A 23,908-nucleotide genomic window follows, 5' to 3' on the forward strand; every position below is an offset into this window, starting at 1 on the left:
GCGAGATCTTCCCATCATGCATTGCATTCCAAGATGGCGTCCTCCACGAGCTGGCAAGGTAAGTGCGACTCGCTACTACAAAGTGATTAAAACCTTTCAATAAATCCTGTCCTGGCATATCGTGTATGATTTTTGTACCCGTAAGTTCATATATTTGGTGATTGTACACCTTCCGTACTAAATACTCAACAGATATTGCTGCTATAGTCATTTGACTCACACGATCTTTGAAGTAAGGCAGTGAACAGCGGTCGCAGTCGTCAGATCCTTACGGCATGCAATACACTTGTACAGCCCCGTCGCTCGCGCTCGCTGTAAATTTATGCATGCACAGAACAGAAGTCGCGGCGTCTGGCCGGAATGGTCGGGTAGGCAGGCGTGCATGCGGGCAGAATAACTGCTAACGCTAGGCCAAGGCCTAACGGTTAATGCGTGGGTCTAGCTAAGCAGTGTGTGTGTGTGAAAATAGGCGGTGGACTCTCATGCCAGTTTTGAAGGCGGTGAACTTGAACTTTTGAAGGAGTGTGATTGAAAGTGGGGCAATTCATAAAATGAGTTCAACAGTTCAATGTTGGATTGTTGCTAGCCCATATGGGCATGGCCCATGCATGCACATTTAGTTAGACATGGCATGATGTAGAACTATTCCGTTAAACTAGATTTTAGTAATTTAGTGAGTCTACATGTAATTGCTACCCTCATCGACCACTCTCGCGCAATGGCTTTCTCACATACAGGGCTGCCAACTAACTCACATGCAGTGAGCGTGAGACTCACACATTTTGGTCCTTTCTCACTCTAAAACTTTATGGCCATATCGTGTTTTCTGTCACTGGTGACATCTTCTAACACGTACCTGTAGTAAGACAGGTTGAACTCCGTGCTCGGCGCTCGGTTTGGTTGTATGGATGGCGATTATATCTGCCACCGGAAGTATATAATATATAAGGTTGGCGATAATATATCTGCCACCAGGAATATATGTTGTATACGGCCGGCGATAATATATCTGCCACCGGGAATATACAAGCCAATACCGGTGCCGCGGTACATGTTTACTGGTGCGTAGCCCCGTCCGTCGCCGCGCATACACTGTAGTAATGCATGGCCATACTGCCGCGTACTCCGGTAATCGGCGTATGTGCCAACACAGGCTGACGGACAGCACAACCCCCAACAAACGTGCACGCACGCACCAGCCGCACGCACGGAAAGTTCACCTGGAGGGCAAAATAGAGACCAACAGACAGACGGACCCAGGACAGGACAGAGAACGGCTCAGGACCTCCCTTGACCTCAACTGTCCCTCGTCCCCGTCCACTGACATTACTGCAAGTACTCACTACCTTGTACCTGCGCTTGGCAATTGGAGCAGCTGCTCAGAAACGGTAAGTTATAGACGCTGAGCATATTTGCCATTATTGTAGCATTAATTAGGGCGTAATAGTAATTATTCTGATAGCGTTTGTTCCCTAACACCCTCGCCACCACCAACTAGGGAAAAACGCTACAATGGCGACGAGGATGTCCTTTTCGGACCTTTAGGTAACTGTTTAAGAAATTTTAAATTTGCCGCCATTCTACAATGGCGACGAGGATGTTCTTTTTTTGAACCCGGGAGGGAATTATCTTAGACATTTTGAATTTGCCGCCAATTTACATGGGCGGCAAGGATATTTGTTCTTTTTCTTTTCTTCTCTGAAAACCCTAAGAAACTGTAAGGTAGCTTAAGGGATGTTAGTATTTTGGAGTATTTTTCAAGTAATTTATACCGACTCTTAACGAGTTTGTTTTTCAAACATTTGAGGCTTCTTTCTAAACAAATTAGTTGTATTATTTTTTCCGGTCGGGAACAAATACCGGCGCTTACTGCTGCCGGTTGTCTTTAATTCGTAACATTTTGTGGTAAATTCTTGTCTTGCCAACCCATTACGTACGGGTGTGGCAGACCAGAAAGTCACAACAGAAACAGGAAAAAATTCTCTTTTTGGTTTACGGAGAAAGGAAATTGTTAAATTTAGGTAAATTAAGTTTAGTTTTATGTTAGTTAAGTGGTAATTTTGGGATTTTTCGTAACATTTGAGTTCACGTGCGGATGCCGCTATTGTTTGGAAGCGCGCCGTTTAGACCAGGTGACCTAAGATTCGCGCCGTTTTCGTTCCCGCGGTCAAGTTCTTTTGTTTAGCTCCCCTTGAGCATCCACCTGTTGGTTTGGGGAGCTAAACAAAACCCCAATTCCGCACAGCACCGGTGATCCAGACACGAATGTAAGTAGCAATTTGAGTTATTTTGTATTTTGTTTTCTTATACTTTCTCCGTATTACGTTTTGTGCATATTCGTCAATCTTGATAGTTGGTGCGTCGTCCTACTGCACTTAACGTGTTCCGAGATTTCTTATTTTTTCTAGTTTTTTCCTTTCTTTCTCTCGTGCAGGCTTATACACTAGACCGATTGATTTTAGCGTAGTCACGGTCGCACCGTTTAGTGTCGAGCGCTCGCTTTGTATTTCTTTGTTTTCTTTTTACCGCTCAGTAACGCACTGGGGTAGGAAGTAATACGAACATTTCGACTACCCAATTCGTTGCTTATATGGTATACGCCGTACACCTTTGTTTTTTCTATTTCGCTTTGCTTTCTTGTTGAAGTAAAGCTGGTAAGATTGATTTGTATGTGATGTATAGCAGTAGTTTTTTTTTCTGAGTAGCGTTTAATTCTTTGTGAATTATCGTATTTTTTTTTTTTGACAGCTCGTTGTTGATTTATATAGTCACTTGTGATTTTTTGTTGTTGTCTTTCTCGCTACTCATGTATAACTAGAAGGGTTAGATTTTCCCTTTCTGTTTATATACCATCGTATAGTGTGAGAATCGGCAGCATATTCAACGCTTGCCGTACTTACATGTTTATATGCGTTTTTCGTTTTCCGATTCGGATAATTTTTTTTTCTCTCTTTCGCGGATAGTTGGATTTTCGCGGTTGCTTGCGCCGTTCGGAATGACCGCGGTAAATAGATCGCGTTGAAACCAGGCAATCGCGGCATCCTTATATGTTTAGTTTCTCGCATTTGTATTGCATCCTTATATACTTTATACGTTTGCATGTTTGCATTTGTACATTGTTGTATCTTTGTTTGGCGCGTTTGATGATTGATTTTTGATTGCTTTGAATCGCTGGTGACACATACGTTATATTCTTTCATGCAATCTTCTTTCATGCTTTTCTTGACGCTTATACATGTATTTTCTTGATGCAATTCCTATTTCTCTAATGTTATATGCTTTTTGCATGCTTTGCTGAGAGTATGATTACATGTTGTACACGCAATTTCTGTTTGTTGTTGCGACTGTTTGTTGCGAGAATTGTTTGAAAATAATTTATGTGTTTGTTGATTTCATAAAGTGATTTTTGCATGCGCATTTGTTAACGTTCCACCACATTTTGGACGTCCTAAAGTGATTATAATTTCACTATAAGGGATGATCCAAATATTGGAGGATATATATTGATTGCTTTATCGTATACCTGTATTTGTCTTGCTTTGCTTCTTTCTCCAGTTTCTCCTTTTCTTTTCCAAGTACTAGTATATCACCTTTGACTTTTCGTGGACTTTGGAAAACATTTTTCTGCATCGTTCACGTAAATTCAGCCCCTTGCTGGTAACATCGCGCGTTCGTATTTGCGTGGTATTTTTTTTTCCTTCGTTCTTTGTTTCTTTACCGCATAATTGCTTCCGCATTAAGAAACTGGAAAGCAAAGCGTTGAATTTGTATTTTATTTTTTTTTTCTCTTAATTTCTTGTGACCAGTTTGGATTTAGCGTGCCTAACCTGACTTTTCCGTATCACGTATTACATCCACGTGGTCAGTCCGGCGCCTTTCTAATAAGAGGCTGCCAGACATCGGGATAGCGGGTAAATGTGCTGCCGAACTGATGCATTTTTTGTTAGTGTTTGTTCGCTATTAGGCGGGTGTGTATATTTGGTCACTGGATCAAAATACGTAATTGCGTTTCAAACATAATTATATAATACGTTTATTATTATTACTTTGTCGTAATATATTGTGATTTTCCGCGATTTGTGGTGCGTCTTCGCAGTTTTATAGGCGGCCAATTGGGCAAGCAGATAGGAACTGCAGCCCTAAGTGAACTGTTTGATTTTTTTTCTTTTTTGTTTACTATTTGGCGCATAGGTGATCGGTATATACTAGGGTCACTTGACCTATATATATATTACCGGCCTCTTATTTTGGTGGCAAATAGATATATTTGTTGTCAGAATATTCGATACCGTGCATAGATTTTTTTTCTCTTTTTCCTTATGTTAGTAATTGTTGGTAATTAAGGTGGTATACCGGGCGATTATTGCCGTTATTCTACCGCTCTGATCAAGAGTATACGGCATAGTTGCGCTTCATTTGACCGGTATTCACTGAGTATTATACTCAGTTGTTATTTATTGGGTACTATCGACTGTTTGGATATCGGGATATTGCATTTTTTCTTCTTTTTTTCTTTTCTTCATTTTAGTACAAGTATACCGCACAGTGTAATAATGTCGAAGATTCGTATTAATTTTTGCACGGAAGATGAATTGACGCTGGTGCCAGGGATTGGAAATGCTTTGGCCCAGCGTATCTTGGACTTGAGAGAGGCGCAGGGGGATCTTTCCCCCACTTTGCTCTCCTCTATGTCCTATTTGAGGAACATTCCAAATTTGATGGATTATTTTGATTTCTCTCCATCCAGTCCCGGCAAGCGGGACCTTAGGTCACCAAAGCATGCTGCGGCCGATGGGTGCGATCAGAATAATCCAATGCCCTATCCCTTTGATTATTTTCCACCACGTACAACCCAAAGTGAGACCCAACTCAGAGCCCCTGCAGAGAGGCGATCTCCCACTAGGGAGAACCCTGAGTCGGTAAGCCGGGGATGCGGCACCTCTCCGCCCAGATCGTTAGGGAGGGATGGGTGTGCGGCACCTCCCGGCGTGGCAGGGAAGCAAGGTGAGTACCATGCAGCTCAAATGTATGGGAAAGGAAGCCATGGTACTCAAACCATGGATTACAATTTTGATCATAGGGTGCAAGATGATCACAGACGTGACCGGTACCCGTCCCCTGGACTAACCCAGAGGACGCGTTACCGGGATTGGGAGGCTATGGAAAGGCGCGAGCCTCAGTCTGTGAACCCCAGGGAGGAATATGGGAGGACAGCTCCTCCTTATGAACCTCCCTCCTACAGAGATAGGTATGCCCCCAGACACTACTTCCATGAGCGAGAGGCGAGAAGTACCGAATTTGTGGCACCTCCACCGGTTGCCAGGGTTCGGTCTTCTCCTGCCTTTCCATCCCGAGACTATCGGGAGTATGAGAGGTCACCAAGAGCAAGATATCCAGATGACTTTGGTAGGTCCACAGCTCCTACGCGGCCGTTGATTCCGAAGTCCATCACATTCGACGGCAAGGGAAGTTGGCAAGCTTTTATGGCAAAGTTCAATACCTTCGCCGATGACTGTGGATGGAATAGCCGGCAGAGGCAGCGTCAACTATGCTGGTCCTTGGAGGGAGGGGCTAGTGAATTCTATGCCCTCCTCATCGAAAGGGAACCGGACATAAGCTACTGGGACCTGACCAAACGTCTGGAAAAGAGGTTTGCCCGTAGAGATCTGCCAGAAGTGTCACAAATGCACTTCACTTACGCCAGACAAAACCCAGAGGAAACTTCTGTGGAATGGGCTGACCGCTTGATGACTCTCGCGACTTATGCCTTCCCAGACTTGCCTGAAAGCCACATTCAGAAGCAAGTAGTCCTCAGATTTTGTCAGGGCTCGCTGGACCGGGAGGCCGGTCAGTACGCAATGAACTCCAGGCCTAGGTCTTTGGATGAGGCACTTGACTTTGTGAGGTGGTACAAGCACACTCACTGTGCAATATATGGTAAGCCGTCTAAGGAAGTAAAGCAGCTTTCAATGACGGAAGGGCCTGGCCGGGACTTTGAAATCCGGCAGGTTTCACCAGCAACCACCAGTCAGCGTCCTCAACCTTCAGACCATGTGGAAAGGCTGGAGAAACGGGTAAGTACCCTGGAAGGAAAGGTAGACTCCATCTATGAGGCAGTCAACCTAATCCAAGGTGCCGTCCAGGGAATTCAATTATCCCTCAAAGATCTCACGAGGGCAACTTCAGCCTATCCTCGTCAGTCCCCTAACCGACTCGCTTCGCCCGGTAGGACCATTCAGTGCTACAACTGTGGCAAAACTGGGCACTTCAAGCGAGACTGTCTAGAAAAAAAGACAGAAAAGTCAGTTTCGTTTGTGGACGAGGATCAGGGAAACGGTCGCGGATCGGTGGATCAGACCCAGACCCGGTCCGAGTAAATCTGGGTCAAGGGTTGCCGGAAGTCGAATCCGGCACCAATGTCAAACCTCTGGAGAAACCTTCGAGTTTGCAGGCACAACTTGAAGAGTCCAGAGAAGAAGAGACAGCCTTCACTCCTTCATTTCTGGCGTCTGTGGTGAGTGAAAGATCAGCTGGGGAGAGTGGTGGCGCCACGAAGGACACGGTAGGCGAGGACACACCTCTGCCTCCGTCGAAAGCATGGCTGCTACCACCATGGCCATCAGCTGGGGAGAGTGGTGGCGCCACGAAGGCTACACGGCTGGGGGGAGCGCCACGCACGGAGGCGCACACCCAGCCTCCGTCGAAACCATGGCTGCTACCACCATGGCCATCAGCTGGGGGAGTGGTGGCGCCACGAAGGGCACGGCAGGCGAGGATGCACCTCTGCCTCCGTCAAAACCATGGCTGCAACCACCATGGCCATCAGCTGGAGGGAGTGGTGGCGCCACGAAGGACACGGTAGGCGAGGACGCACCTCTGCCTTCGTCAAAACCGTGGCTGCAACCACCATGGCCATCAGCTGGAGGGAGTGGTGGCGCCACGAAGGACACGGTAGGCGAGGACGCACCTCTGCCTTCGTCGAAATCATGGCGGCTACCACCGTGGCCCCCTCCTACTGACAAGGTAGAGCTAGACCCGGACTGCCAGAAGAGGGACATGTCACCCGCTGACGAGGTAATTGTCTGCCGACTGAAATCCAACTCAATGCTGGGCGTGGATGTGAAGGTCGGTGACAGAGCACTGAGAGCAGTTGTGGACACAGCTGCAGAGGTAACTATCATGTCAGATAGGGTGTACGACACATTGTCCCCCAAACCAGCAGTGCTGAGGTATGTAACCCTCAACACTGCGGGAAGGAACATGAAAATGACGGGTATGATAGTCGGACCGGTAGAGTTGTCATTGGGCAATGTCAATTTCAGTGAAGTTGTATACATTGCACCAATTGACGACGATATGTTACTGGGGGTAGACATCCTCAGAAAACATAAAGCTAACATCAACATACCGGAATCCATACTGTCTATCCAAGGCGAAGACATCCCTATAGACTCGGGGCAACCCACAGTATCAATGACCACGGTTCTTGTATCAGAAACTGTGGTAATCCCCCCAAGATCCATTAAGAGGGTGAAGTGCCGAATGAGTCACCCCCTCAATCAGTTCCTGGTACAGCCAAGCAGGGATTTAGTTGGGTTCATCCCCCGATCACTCCACGAAACTGAGGCAGACATGGAAATCTTTGCCCTAAACCCGACAGGTAATAATATCCGCTGGAAACGGGACAAGATCATAGGGGAGGCAATGGAAGTCTCCATTGTCCATCCTGTGGAAGCGGATACCTCTCGGGAGGGCAAGAAAGTACAATTAGTTGATTTCCCCACTAGTAATCAACTGCCTGCCCAGTTAATGGACCTATGGGCAGAGTCAAGCGAACATCTAAACCCAGAACAGCAAGAAATGCTGCGGGAGTTGCTCATAGAATTTGAGGGAGTCTTCGCAAAGGACGAATTCGATCTAGGCGATTTCAAAGAAATAACGCATCAGATCGATACTGGGGAGGCGAAGCCAATCAAACAAAAGATGAGGCGAACCCCCCAGAACTTTGTGCAGGAAGAAAAAGCACATTTGAACAAAATGCTCTCAGCCGGGGTGATTCAACCTTCGATGTCAGAGTGGGCTTCAGCTCCGGTGCTGGTGAGGAAGAGAGACGGGGGTGTTCGGTGGTGTATTGACTACCGTCGTCTTAACACTGTGACAAAGAAAGATGTCTACCCTCTGCCATGCATCGAAGAGTGCCTTGATACGCTTGCGGGCAACACATGGTTCTCGAAGCTGGATGCCAACTCGGCATACTACCAGGTCAAGATCAAGAAAGAAGACCGGGAAAAAACAGCTTTTACCACAAGGTATGGTCTGTTTGAGTTTGTTCGCATGGGCTTTGGTCTGTGCAACGCCCCGGCAACTTTCTCGAGGGTGATGAACCTCGTTCTCAGAGGACTAAATTGGGACATCGCCCTCGCCTTCCTTGATGACGTGGTAGTGCTGGGAACTTCGTTCAATGACCACATGAGCAACCTGAGGAAAGTGCTTGAACGCTTCCGGGATTACAAACTAAAGCTGAAACCCAAGAAGTGTGCACTATTCCAAAAACGAGTGGAATTCCTTGGCAGGGAAGTAGACAGCTCAGGTCTACACTTGAAAGAAGACCACACTCAAGCAGTGGTAAACTGGCCAGTACCGACCAACACAAAAGAAATTGAACAATTTCTCGGTCTGGTCAACTACCACAGAGTCTTCCTCAAGGACTATGCTAAGACGGTGGGTCCCCTGTATGAATTAACAGGTAAGCACGATTTCCACTGGGAGGCGAAGCACCAAGCAGCGTTTGACAATGTTAAACAGCTGATGACTTCTGCCCCAGTCTTAGCACTACCCAATGACAAGGACCACTTTGTGCTCGATACTGATGCGTCTGCCACAGCAATCGGTGCTGAACTACTGCAGCTCCAAGAGGGACAAGAGAGGGTTATCGCATATGCCAGCCTGTCTCTGTCACCAGAGCAGCGTAGATACTGCGTCACTCGACGCGAGCTTCTAGCAGTGGTCAGGTTTACACGCCAGTATCGACACTATCTTCTCGGCAAGCCATTCACGGTGAGAACCGACCATGGAAGCCTGATATGGTTGCTCAATTTCAAAGACCCACAAGGCCAGTTGGCAAGATGGCTGGAGGAGTTGGCCCAGTACGACATGAAAATCCAGCATCGGCCGGGGAAAAAACACCAGAATGCAGACGCACTCTCGCGAATCCCAACAAGTGAGAGTATGTGCGAAGAATACCACCTCGGTATGCATCCTGAGGACCTCCCGTGCCGAGGCTGCTCTTATTGTCGTAAGGCCCATCAAAACTGGTCAAGCTTTGCCAACGAAGTGGATGATGTAATTCCACTAGCCTACAAATCAAAACAGGTCTCAGATGTCACGGTCTCCAGTGTAGCACCTGCCAAACTCCATGTAACACACATGGATATCACTGCCAACAGTGGGGACATTGCTACCCCCATACATGGCGTGACACAAGGATGCAAGCCTGTGAGTACCGAGCCTGCACCGGTTCCTGAAGACACTCTTGCCTTGAGTGGGGTAACCTCCTCCGGCAGGGTGATGAACAGGAGACCGATGCAGAACTAAAGAGAAATCCAAGTAAACAGCCAGCCGGGAAGCGTAGCATGAGAGGGTTTCCTTGCCATTCTCTAGCTCGCCATGGCTGATATATCCCATTTCTGCAAATCCCGGCTGCAGATTCCGTATGAATGTCTGTCCTGGCTCTCTGTTTCCCTCCATTGGATTCCCGTCCGGCCGCAAAGTCTATGTGTCTGTTTAAAGAGTGATGTAGTTTTGCTGGAATGGCCGATAATCGGTATTCTGCCAGGATTGCCGCTAATCGGCATTCCGGCAAATTGCAGCTCCACAGGCAGACAATATTGAGGAAAATTGTTTTTCTATCAAGATTGTCACCATGCAGGTGACAATCTATAGGACCGGGGGGAGTGTAGTAAGACAGGTTGAACTCCGTGCTCGGCGCTCGGTTTGGTTGTATGGATGGCGATTATATCTGCCACCGGAAGTATATAATATATAAGGTTGGCGATAATATATCTGCCACCAGGAATATATGTTGTATACGGCCGGCGATAATATATCTGCCACCGGGAATATACAAGCCAATACCGGTGCCGCGGTACATGTTTACTGGTGCGTAGCCCCGTCCGTCGCCGCGCATACACTGTAGTAATGCATGGCCATACTGCCGCGTACTCCGGTAATCGGCGTATGTGCCAACACAGGCTGACGGACAGCACAACCCCCAACAAACGTGCACGCACGCACCAGCCGCACGCACGGAAAGTTCACCTGGAGGGCAAAATAGAGACCAACAGACAGACGGACCCAGGACAGGACAGAGAACGGCTCAGGACCTCCCTTGACCTCAACTGTCCCTCGTCCCCGTCCACTGACATTACTGCAAGTACTCACTACCTTGTACCTGCGCTTGGCAATTGGAGCAGCTGCTCAGAAACGGTAAGTTATAGACGCTGAGCATATTTGCCATTATTGTAGCATTAATTAGGGCGTAATAGTAATTATTCTGATAGCGTTTGTTCCCTAACACCCTCGCCACCACCAACTAGGGAAAAACGCTACATACCCGAATATCAGACCGCTTGCACGCTTCCGTGATTTTGAATGAAAGCTATTGTTCGGTGCGTGCGAAGCATGCAGCTTGCTCTCCTCACACAAGAGGCAAGCGGTGACAGATTTCCACCACACATTTCCCTATTGATACACTATCTCCTGGCGGGATGATGAATGCTCAGACACTTTAACTTGTAACATAAATAATAATTTTCATAAGAAACTCTCTATATATACTGATCGTGGAGTTTGTCACCAGCCCGTGTTAATTGTAGCCAAAATCCCATAGGTGGTGACAAATTCCACGATCAGTATATAGGAAACCCTCTGCAAACTCTCTATATACTGATCGTGGAATTTGTCACCACCTATGGGATTTTAGCTGCTGTTAACACAGGCTGGTGACAAATTCCACGAACAGTATATAGAGAGTTTACCAAGTCTCCTTACACTAAATAAATCGTGAATTGTGACCTATATTTATTCATGTTGGATAAGATAACATTCTGAAAGTGGCAGAGTGGTCTTGAAAGGAAAAGTGGGGTTGATGGAAAATACACAGGTTAGTTACGATTTATTTAGTTCGGTAATGGTTTGATGACAAATTCCACGAGCAGCAAGTTTATCGAGAGTCGCGGAATCTGTCACCGCCTATAGGAACGCCATACAGTAAACACGGGCTGGTGACAAATTCCACGATTAGTTATAAAATACTAATCGTGGAATTTGTCACCGCCTACGGGATTTGGGTGCCAGTTAACACGGGCTGGTGACAAATTCCACGATCAGTATATAGAGAGTTTCCTACTGTGATTCGTATATATGTTGGATAGGATAACATTCTGAAAGTGGCAGAGTGGTCTTGAAGAGAAGGGAAAAGTGGGGTTGATGGAAGAAACAGGTTAATTACGATAGGTTTGGTAGGAAAGTGGTGGTGACAAATTCCACGATCAGTATATAGGAAACTCTCGGCAAACTCTCTATATATTGATCGTGGAATTTGTCACCATCTATGGGATTTTAGCTACTGTTAACACGGGCTGGTGACAAATTCCACGATCAGTATATAGAGAGTTTCCTTCTCTGATTCATTTATGTTGGATAGGAGACATTCTGAAAGTGGCAGAGTGGTCTTGAAGGGAAGGGAAAAGTGGGGTTGATGGAAGAAACAGGTTAATTACGCTTTCTTTAGTAGAAAGTGATGGTGACAAATTCCACGATTAGTATATAGAGAGTTTCCTTCTCTGATTCATTTATGTTTTGAAGGGCCTATCGTGGAATCTGTCACCGCCTATAGGAATGCAACACAGTGAGCACGGGCTGGTGACAAATTCCACGATTAGTTATACTAATCGTGGAATTTTTCACCGCCTATGGGATTTGGGGACCAGTTAACACGGGCTGGTGACAAATTCCACGATCAGTATATAGATGGTTTCCTACTGTGATTCGTATATGTTGGATAGGATAACATTCTGAAAGTGGCAGAGTGGTCTTGAAGAGAAGGGAAAAGTGGGGTTGATGGAAGAAACAGGTTAATTACGCTTTATTTAGTAGGAAAGTGGTGGTGACAAATTCCACGATCAGTATATGGGCAATTCCACGGTAACTGACGTTACACGTAAGGATTTTCATGAAATTGTTTACCTTGTAGTTTTGTGAATGAAAGCACCTTGGGCTTGTAATTAGCATTGATGAATAAGTTCATGAGAATGAAGAAATAGGTGGAAAGTTTTTCTCTCAAACTGCATTTCTTATCACATAGCAAGTGAAAATGTGTCGGTAACTGACGTTACGGAAAAAGGACATGGGAAATTATGGTGTAGATGTAAATGGAAATATCTCATGTCCCTGACTTTTAGCCTTTATGTGTTTAATATGGCAATACACCTAGGTTCTTAGGAACAGGTGTGCAAAATAATGTGCACTTTAGTTGTCTCCTTTTACCACCATGCCAATTTCAGTGAAGGCATGACGGTAACTGACGTTACGTAACTGACGTTACGCTTACATTTGCCATAGGGTTTACACATGCAAAATCATGATTGGGAATAGCTATGTGATATTTCATAATTCTGATCATTCAGAATGATTTGGTTGATATGGAGTCATACCTTGGTTCATCAGTCATAAATACACAATGAAATGAAACAGTAGTGGGCAAGTCCAAGATAACGCGCAAGTTACGTATGGGACATTCAGAGACTTTTATGACCTGAGAAATAGTGTTAATGGCCTTTGATCATATTGAACTTCATCATGGTGATTGATATCTAGGAGAAGTATAATCATGTAAAAAATTGAGAAAAATGACCTTGACAATTATATTCTAGAAGAGAAAATATGTGCCGTTACGTATGGGACCAGAAAAATTGTGTTTTTTTGAACATTTTTTTCAACCTCAAAACTCTCTGAAAGTATATCATTCTACAACTTGTAACTCACTGTGATGAAAGTCACAACACTCAAGATTATCACAGGTAAGTTTCATGTCATTAGGCAAAAAGGTCTAATTACAGGTTCTAATTAAAGACAGACATGACGCGTTACGTATGGGACCGTTACGTATGGGACAGTTTGTCCCCCATTCATTTAGTGTGTGAAGAACCATGTTTATGGGTATTTTGCATAAGTATTGAAGTAGAATCAGTTGAAACTACTCAAATACTGATCCAGATTGTCAAGGAAACAATATTCCCCAAATATTCACCATCATAATCATATTCAATCATATTTTTATATTTTTTTGACCAACCTGGGTATGCATGCCCTTTGTCCCCCATTCGTTTAGTGTGTGGAGAAGCATGTTTATGGGTATTTTGCAAAATAATTTTGCAAAATACCCATAAACAAATTTTTCCATAATTATTGAGGTGGAATCAGTTGAAATTACTCAAATACTGATCCAGATTGTCATGGGAACAACATCCCCTAAATATTTACCATCATAATCAAATTCAATCATATTCTATATTTTTTATGACCAACCTGAGTATGTATGCCCTATTTTTATCAGGATAGTTACTACTAAAATATTGAATAGTTTAAAGTGTTTGCTTCCATTGATGAAGGGAAGTTTGCCATTTAGTTTCAATAAAAAACAACTTTACACAAGAAATATTAAGTTTAATAAATAAGCAATACCTGGTGCGTGGAACCCCAGTGATCGAGTAGATATATGATGTCTGTCTAGCAGTCAGGTCATTGATTTGAGTCACACCTCAGTATGTATACCCATGAATTTTGTTGTGGCTACTAATGTACTGAAAACTGAATAAGGACAATTTGTGTATCACTTGCAATAGAAAAAATAATTTTACTTTTTATTTTTTTTCTATTATATATATCACAACCATTTCAAATTGGATCTCCATCACATAAACTTTGAATTCCTCTAGTCTTAGGATTTTATGTTGTTAAGTAATTCATATAATTGGTTTCCAATCATCTCTTTAAATGTTGAAAACTAAATCCCCATTTCTACAAAAAAAAAAAACTATACCATCCCTTTAATGCTGATTTTTCATTGTGTATTTTGCCATTTTCCCCTCCCCCTTTCTGAAAATTGTTCAGTCAAGTTCATGTATTGTTTCAAGTGTCTATAACTCAAAAAGTAGCTACAATGTTGGGATGCTTTCTTCAGGATGATTGACCATTTGTGTACTGAGAGACCTTCCCAGCTAGCTACATGCATTCACATGCAATATGTATGAGGATGTCCCATACGTAACGCATTTGTCCCATACGTAACATTATTTCAATGCCTAATAAAAAATATTTCTTTTACTTTTTTTTCTTTTTTGTCTGGTATTTAATATCTCTAAACAATAAATTAGAACTTTCCAAAAGGGCATTAAAATAACCTTAGCAATTTCAGAAAAAACCTAAAAAAATGACCTCATTTTGTTACGTATGGGACACCTCATGATAGGACACGAGCTAATTTGCATAATCATTTGCATAATCCCTAAATTTTCATACCAAGTTAAACTATGTGATAAACTTCTTATGTCCACATATTAATCAAATAGTATTTGCTTTCCTTTGAATTAATATGAATTTCTATAAATGTCCCATACGTAACGCTGTGTTTCACATATATGCAAATGAAGCCCTTGAAATTTGCATAAATTTACATAATATCATTTTTTCCTCCACGGAAATCAAAACTTCAACTCATAAGCTTCAAAATGATACCAAACATGTCAATATTGAGCAAAGATTAAATTTTGCCTTCTGAGGGGACCTTATCTTGGACTTGCCCTAGTCCATTTTCTTTGTGTTCTATGAAAACTTAAAGGTAAACATGTCAGTAACTGACGTTACGTAACTGACGTTACACAAACTTTGCCGTGGGGTTTACAGAGAACTAATTCATTTAACAGGTTATTATACTGCTGCAATGTACCAGTGACAATCCCAGGCAACTACAGCAACAAATTAAAACAAAATCTAAAGACACAAATAATATTGGGTGGGCCCTTAGGGAGCACCCCCCCCCCCCCCCCCCATGCCATAGCACAGTTGGGCAAAAATAATGTAAATGCACAAGAGGATATTTCTTGACATTTGTCTGAAGATTTATTTTTTATTCAACATTTATTATTACACAGAGCCATTAATAGATTAAGCAGTTCCAAGTATAAATATATTGACATGACTAAGGGCTTTTTTGTTTGTTTGTTTGTTTGTTTGTTTGTTTTTTAATGAACAGGAAAGTTTTTATCTACATAGAGTGCTCCACCCATAATACCTTGTAGTACTACACAAAACATGGATATTTTTGTGCTTGAAAAAAAAAATCAAAATATCTTCCAGGTCATGGGGAAAAAAACACATATCAACTCATAAATATGCATAAATATGTATGAAATCTATTGTGATATATTTCTCCTTCTTTTCTTTATTTTACTCCTGATGATCTCCATCAATTGATTTAAGTGAAAAGTGTCGCACTTTTAATATTTCTCTGTGAAGAAGAAAAATAATAAATGCTTTTTTGGTCAAAAGAGCATTATTGTTTTATTTCTAGCTTGAAGTAATTTAACTGTTTTTCTTTTCCTTTTCACTGATATATCACGGCTTGCAAATACATTCGAGATACCAAGAAATCGGACTTTGCAACGAAAGAATACTAAAATCAATATAAAAAACTCTTCCTGTTCATAATTATCATGTTATGTATTACAAAATGTCCCTGCATGAATAGAATAAAGTAATCAGCAAATACACACTGTATGAACAATTTTTTTTAAAACCCTATAGAATCCTCTCTCACTTTGAGCAAGATCAGTGTTAAGTTTCAAACAATAATGAGTACATGCCTTACGTACCATAATACAAGATGAGCCATGTTAACTACACCACACATTTAAGTGCAAGAGAAGAAATATCTGTTTGTGCATTTGCCTTGAGGTAGAAACTTGACTAAGCTTCCTGAAAAAAAAAATGCCAGCAAAAGCAAACATTGGTGAAGATTGTTAAACTGTTGGTATACAGCTGTGCAGAAGTTTGTTTGTTTGTTTTTTTATAGAAAATGTGGTTAACATGCAATCATGTCACTGATTAGGCCTACAAACTTTGGTAGCTTTATCATCCCGTAGGACTGGGAATGTACTAATTTGAGTGCATATACTGCATGTGGCAAACTAAACTTCCAGATGATTTAACCTTAAACTTGTGCTGAATCAAATATCGAAAGCTCAAGCCCCCCCCCCCCCCCCAAAAAAAAAGATAATCATGGTAAATGAATGAATAAATGAGTTTATAAATAAAATAAAATTAAAAAAAATATCCATGGACATACCATGGTAATGACATCATTTCCAATGAAAGGGATTGCTGCTCTTTGTTGTAAGTTGACTTCCCAGATGTATTGAAATGGCCAAAAGTCAAAAACTTTGCCTCAGTTATAATTACTGTCATTTACTGACATTTCGGTAACTGACGTTACACATTTTGTAGTGTTCATTTTGACTCTCCAGTATGCCAAGTATCCTTATTTCTGGTATTAAAATAAAGGCATATGGGCATACATTAGAAATCCCAAGTTACATCATACAGCTCACTTTCTTTGATGAATAAACTTAAAAATTCCTTGTTTTTGGTAACTGACGTTACATCCATCATTATCAAAGTAATTAACAGTTTTTATCAAATTCTTTAAAGCTACCAGCTTTTTTTTTCTATCGTGTGGTAAAAGACTTCTCTGGTAACTGCATACATATGAAAGATGGTTGTTTAGAGTACTAATAAAGTGGATATACAGAGAGTAAGTTATGCGACAATACACTCTTTTCACCATTGAGTTATAGGCATATTTTGGCAGCCATTTTGAAAATCAAAATGGCCGTTTTTATTGAAAAACATAATGATTCTTAAAACTTCAACTCAAGTATTGTCTGAAAATGTATGGTGTTTGAAACAAATATCATTTTGAATTTTTGGCACCTGTGTCCTAGTTACCGTGGAATTGCCCATATAGAGAGTTTCCTTCTCTGATTCATTTATGTTGGATAGGAGACATTCTGAAAGTGGCAGAGTGGTCTTGAAGAGAAGGGAAAAGTGGGGTTGATGGAATAAACAGGTTAATTACGATTTCTTTAGTTCAGGAGTGGCCGAATATGGTGACAAACTCAACGACACTAGAGTTTGGTCGAGAGTTAAGGGCCTATCGCGGAATCTGTCACCGCCTATAGGAACGCAACACAGTGAGCACGGGCTGGTGACAAATTCCACGATTAGTTATACTAATCGTGGAATTTGTCACCGCCTATGGGATTTGGGGACCAGTTAACACGGGCTGGTGACAAATTCCACGATCAGTATATAGAGAGTTTCCTACTGTGATTCGTATATATGTTGGATAGGATAACATTCTGAAAGTGGCAGAGTGGTCTTGAAGAGAAGGGAAAAGTGGGGTTGATGGAAGAAACAGGTTAATTACGCTTTATTTAGTAGGAAAGTGGTGGTGACAAATTCCACGATCAGTATATAGAGAGTTTCCTTCTCTGATTCATTTATGTTGGATAGGAGACATTCTGAAAGTGGCAGAGTGGTCTTGAAGAGAAGGGAAAAGTGGGGTTGATGGAATAAACAGGTTAATTACGATTTATTTAGTTCAGGAGTGGCCGAATATGGTGACAAACTCGACGACACTAGAGTTTGGTCGAGAGTTAAGGGCCTATCGCGGAATCTGTCACCGCCTATAGGAACGCAACACAGTGAGCATGGGCTGGTGACAAATTCCACGATTAGTTATACTAATCGTGGAATTTGTCACCGCCTATGGGATTTGGACGCCAGTTAACACGGGCTGGTGACAAATTCCACGTTCGGACATGTGATTCGTATATATGTTGGATAGGATAACATTCTGAAAGTGGCAGAGTGGTCTTGAAGAGAAGGGAAAAGTGGGGTTGATGGAATAAACAGGTTAATTACGATAGGTTTGGTAGGAAAGTGGTGGTGACAAATTCCACGATAGGGAGTTTCCTTCTCTGATTTGTTTATGTTGGATAGGAGACATTCTGAAAGTGGCAGAGTGGTCTTGAAGAGGAGGGGAAAGTGGGTTTGATAGGAATAAACGTGTTAATTACAATAGGTTCAGTAGGAAAGTGGTGGTGATAAAGTCCCTATATTAAGATGCTTCCTATCCACCATGGATAAATCGCGAAACAATCCACGACTTATTTAGTCTTAGAAGGTCAAGGAATTTTTCTATAATACTGATACAATTTGTAGTGGAATTTGTCACCGTGTATGGGATATTTTGATGCAAGGAGCATGGGCTGGTGATCTATATCAAATCGTGTTGTATATTAATTGTGATTCGCCTATTATGTGCACATGGGATAGCAATATTCTAAAAGTGGCCCAGTGATCTTGAAGAGAAGGGAAAAGTGGGGTTTGATGGACTCAGTAACTGGTACGATTTATTCACTACGAAAAGTGGTGGAGACAGACATCACGTAACAGTTGACTTGAAATGAGATCGCGCAACGGTCGACAACTTGAATACACACGTAATCGCGTGCTTGAGATCGCGCAACGAACGAGCGATTTGAAAGGTTGCCAATCGTGGATCGCACGCGACGCGACCCCCACCGTACCGATCAACTGCGATTGTGCGAGTCACTTTCTTGCAGAGCGCAATACGCGAGCTGTCAAAGGAGAAGTTGTCCGGCTGTGGAAATTTGTCACTGGTGACAAATTTCACGATAATGCCAATTTTATTTCATTTGCATGCATTTCTATTGATCTCACTCATTTTGACTCCTAAATTATAGCATTGGCCTATGGGAGTCTCATTCTCAACTTCCAGTGTTGGCAGCCCTGCACATATTAAAATCAAAATTGCGCGTGGCATGGCATGGGGCGAAATACGATATACGCTGGAACATTCGAACTTGAATAAAAATCAAGAGAAATTACGGGATACAGGTAAATAACCTCAGGAATATAGGAGAAAAAAAAATTGAAGGAAATCATCATTAGTAATAGACTCTACACGTAATTATCATTAACACATAATTGACGTATTTGCCCATTCACTGGATTTACATGCTTTTCAATGGGAATGGGTCGATTAAGATGATGAGCTTGCGCCGGTGTACAGTAAAAAATGTCACTTGTGTTTGTCGCCGATTCCGCGCGTACAGTACAAGTCAACAATCTGAGCCTGGGATATGAATCTGCGGTATTTTCTGCCTCAGGTGGAATGAAATTAAGGTGAAACTGAGGGATATTTTGTAAGATACAAGGTATTTATGAGTCAAGAGGGGCCAGCACCTGAGCTTTCAATCCTAGCTGAATCTTTGTCAGAGGCAAAATGTCAAACGGGCAGGGACAACGATCACATAGAATATAGAGGACTACAGATACAACGAGAACAGTCAGGGGAGGGCTAGGGACACAGAACAAAGAAAACAAAAGGGGAGGGTTGGAGGTCATGGGCTAGGTAGGAGCCCAACAGGTCGATCCCCCTCCCTCTCCCTCTAATCCCCCTCCCTCCACCTGTTTGGCTCCTTGCCCATTACCTCCAAGCTTCCTCTTTTGTTTTCTTTGTTCTGTGTTCTTTGTTCAGCTGAATTACTGTACTGTGCATATAATAATTTCGACCAGCCCAAGCACGAAGTGTTCTATGTTGAATGAGCTTTGATGTTAATGCCCTGGAATGATGGACCAATTCTGAAGTTTCCCTTACTGTTTTTCTATCTTTTGTGTGTGTGTTTATGTGTGCGTGTGTATCGTCTGCTCCAGTGGAGAAAGGAAGAAAAATCTGTTTCTCTGTCTCTTATTTAGACTACTTGAATATTTTGCACATTTCTGTAGATGCAAAAGACAAACTTAGGAAGTGGCGTGAAGAGAATACAAGGAACAGCATAGAGACGGTGGAACTGGGCCAGTATCTTCTCCAGAACTATCGCAGGAAACTGGGTGATGAAGGTAAAGAAGAAGCAGTTGTAATCTTCCTACTATTGAACTACCTGTGGCAGCCAGCCCATTTTGAAAGTTGCTTTAGATCACTTGGTGTGCAATCACTTACTTATATGGATGTGAGTTTGACTGTGTATGCGTGTACATGTTTTATGTCTTTCTTGATGGGTGGCTAGGCTGTGGATGTGGGTGTCTGATAACTTGATGTGTTTCTTTCCTTGTACTTTTCATTTTATCATTTCTGCTATACATGTTCCCTATCCTACAATTTGATATCTGATGACAGAAATGTACTGCTTTGTTCCATTAGAAAAGGTAGACATTGCTAGGAATAAAGCACTCCAATTGTATGCCAGAAATAAGTCTGAAGAGAAACTTGTTTGTGGAGGGCCAGCGAATGAAAATTGAAGAATTTCTTATTACAAACTGAATGGAGAGCTACTCAATGCCTGTCATAGTATCATGCAGTTATATTTATCAATACTTTCTAATCATTTACATTTCCTACCTTTTTTGATATTTCATTTTTTTTCAAAATTTTCATCGATCTATTTCTCTGATTTTTCTGTTTTCATCACGAGCAACGTAATATTAGGATTTATTTCCCTTTAAAGGATGTGTACAGTTCTGGTCGAGGTGAGGATTTAGCTTTTAACATTTTGCGAGATATTCAGAAACCACGAGCTATGAGATGTCAAGGAGCATGCAATTCTAAGGGGTATCAAAAGTTTATTTGATGAAAATCGGTTTTGAAATGGCTGAGATATCCAAAAACAAGGTGAAACAAAGAGATCCTAATAAAGTTGTGGCATGTCGCCGTTTATTATTATCACTTTTTTTCGATATCTCAGCCATTTGAAAACCAATTTTCATCAAATAAACGTTGAATCCTTCTTAAAATTACATGCTCTTTCATATTTCATATGAGGTTTCTCATTATCTCACTTAAGAATGTTCAAAACATGAATCCCCACCCCAACCAGTACTGTACAGTCCCTTTAAAGGAGAGAGAAAATTGACAGTTCATTTTCTATTTTTTTCTGTGTGTATTGTTTTGTTTTGTTTTTGTACTGATATCTGGTGTAATTCAGCCTCTCTTTAAGTCAGTCTGTAGCTAACTGTTTTTGTTGCACCCTCTCTTAGTCTGTTTATACTTTTTCTCTCTTCCCTTTTCTGAATCTCAACTTTAATACTATTCAATGTACAGATCATCTCATAATTATGAAGAACTATCTATGCCATCTATTCTTTTTTCCTTTTTTTTTTGTCTTTTGTTTTTTGCCAATCTGGACTTGCAATGTAGAGCTCCATTAGTAGAGTACAATAATGAACACAAAAATGTATACATGCATGTCCCATTCATGTTGTTATTGTCCCCGCCGAACGAGTTCGAGCAGGGGACTATGAAACGGGCTCCGTACGTGTGTGTGTCCGTCCGTGTGTCCGTGTGTCCGTCCGTGTGTGCGTCCGTGTGTGATCAAAATGTTCAAAATGCTACTCCTTCGCCATTTCTAACCCGATTTTGATTCTGTTTGCTTTATATGATAGCACTACATGGGAGCTTTGTAACTTGTATACAGAATTTCAATTGTGACCTTTGACCTTGACCTTTGACCTATATTGTACATTTTGCTTCAAAATGCTACTCCTTCGCCATTTCTAACCCGATTTTGATTCCGTTTGCTTTATATGATGGCACTAGGTGAGGGCTTTAAAACTTCTACACAGAATTTTGACCTTTGACTTCTTTGACCTTTGACCTTGATTTTTGACCTATATTGTACATTTTGCTACAAAATGCTACTCCTTCGCCATTTGTAACCCGATTTCAATTCTGTTTGCTTTAAGTGATGGCACTAGGTGAGGGCTTCAAAACTTCTACACAGAATTTTGACCTTTGACTTCTTTGACCTTTGACCTTGATTTTTGACCTATATTGTACATTGGCTACAAAATGCTACTCCTTCGCCATTTCTAACCCGATTTTGATTCCGTTTGCTTTATGTGATGGCACTAGGTGAGGGCTTCAAAACTTCTACACAGAATTTTGACCTTTGACTTCTTTGACCTTTGACCTTGATTTTTGACCTATATTGTACATTTTGCTACAAAATGCTACTCCTTTGCCATTTGTAACCCGATTTCAATTCCGTTTGCTTTAAGTGATGGCACTAGATGAGGGCTTCAAAACTTCTACACAGAATTTTGACCTTTGACTTCTTTGACCTTTGACCTTGATTTTTTTACCTATATTGTACATTGGCTACAAAATGCTACTCCTTCGCCATTTCTAACCCGATTTTGATTCCGTTTGCTTTATGTGATGGCACTAGGTGAGGGCTTCAAAACTTCTACATAGAATTTTGACCTTTGACTTCTTTGACCTTTGACCTTCATCTTTTTACCTATATTGTACATTTTGCTACTAAATGCTACTTCCGGCGGGGACATATATTACGCACCGCGTAATTTCTACTTTTCCTTGTTAAATTTGTAAATGGCACCCAAACCGGGAAATTTGTAAAAATAAAAGCCCTCCAAAATATATGGTGTATAAATTAAGTTTCATTTATAATTTTCCACCATGTCATTGTAATGTTTCTTCTGTAATTATGAATGTTCCACATTTTTACTAGATCTATATTTATGCACTTGTAGTCACATTTACGTACATCGTAATTTCTTCTTCTTTTTCAAGGGATAGTATAAACAGTCTTTGTTATGATTCACCAGTATGAATACCAACTTTGTAATCCCTGCTTTCTTGTACCTTTCAACAGTATGGACAATATATGAGCAAGTATGCATAGCAGCTTTGGACTGTGGCAATCAAGCTCTAGCTACTGAAATCATAGACACAGTGCAACAGAACTTTCCAAGCAGCATTCGTGCTCGGAGGTTAGAGGGCCTGCAGTTAGAGAGTACAGGACAGTAAGTGCATCTCTTTTTGCTACTGAATTTTCAGTTGTAAAAGTTCTTTCTTCTTGGCAGCAGCTAGATATTGAAGTAATGCATGAAGTGTTTTGCTAGCAGAACTGGAACAGATTGTCTGTGTAATGTAAACTTTAAACATTTTGTGGTGCAAAAATTATCATGCTCAACAGATTGATCATGAAAACAATGATGTGTGAGTATTTTGAAGATACCAAATTTTGTACAAAAGTACTTTCATCTGTAAAAATTATAAGCAAGTAAAGTTCACTGAAAGTGGCCTAGTTTGAGAAAAATCAATAACACAAAAGTTTCCACATTTACAGTGTTACGCATTAAGCATGTAAATTTGTTTGAAGCATTGTGATGCTAGTGTGTTTGTGTGCTCTGTTGTCAATGTTCTTTTTTTTCTTGTGACTCATATTTGTGAGGGATCCCTAATTGCCCAAAGTCACATGACCAGTGAGTATGTTCACCTGTTTTTTTTTCTTTTTCTTTTTTTTTTTTTTAAATCAGTAATTGATGCCGGGAAGCTAATACAACTGTATATCACTTTTCCTCATCAAATTCAATTTATTTCCCACAGATATTCTGATGCCAAAGATCATTATGAGTGTTTGCTTGAAGATGACCCATCCAACGCAGTAAGTACATTTCTTTACACACTGGACTTGTACATTACACTACTTACCCACCCCAACTGTGTTACAGTTAATATAGAATAGATCCAAATGAATAGGAAGATCTAAAAACAGATTACATCATTGTTAGCATAATATCATAATTGTAATATAAAATGAATGTTACCTTAGTGAAGGAGAAGTACTGTCTTAAAATTGAACTGTGTACTTGTTATCAATTTGGATAAGCATATCTTTATTCATATTAATAGTGTATGTAGTTAATCATCTATTACGTACTGATCTATTTTGTATTACAT

At 41.5% G+C, this 23,908-nt stretch overlaps 1 protein-coding gene across 1 annotated transcript in view; it reads left to right on the forward strand.

Annotated features, from left to right (window-relative positions):
* Positions 1-33: 33 nt before the first annotated feature.
* LOC139732491 (ER membrane protein complex subunit 2-like) overlaps positions 34-23,908 on the forward strand; it is a 29,371-nt gene continuing 5,496 nt past the window's right edge. Inside the window, exons 1-4 of the mRNA XM_071643353.1 lie at positions 34-58; positions 19,933-20,046; positions 22,818-22,968; positions 23,555-23,612. Coding sequence (XP_071499454.1) covers positions 34-58; positions 19,933-20,046; positions 22,818-22,968; positions 23,555-23,612 — 348 coding nt within the window. The remainder of the gene's footprint in view (positions 59-19,932; positions 20,047-22,817; positions 22,969-23,554; positions 23,613-23,908) is intronic.

This window comes from Diadema antillarum, unplaced genomic scaffold (assembly GCF_040938485.1).
Source record: "Diadema antillarum isolate AM-2024a unplaced genomic scaffold, OU_Dant_1.0 seq00000425_RagTag, whole genome shotgun sequence".
Classification (NCBI taxonomy): domain Eukaryota; kingdom Metazoa; phylum Echinodermata; class Echinoidea; order Diadematoida; family Diadematidae; genus Diadema; species Diadema antillarum.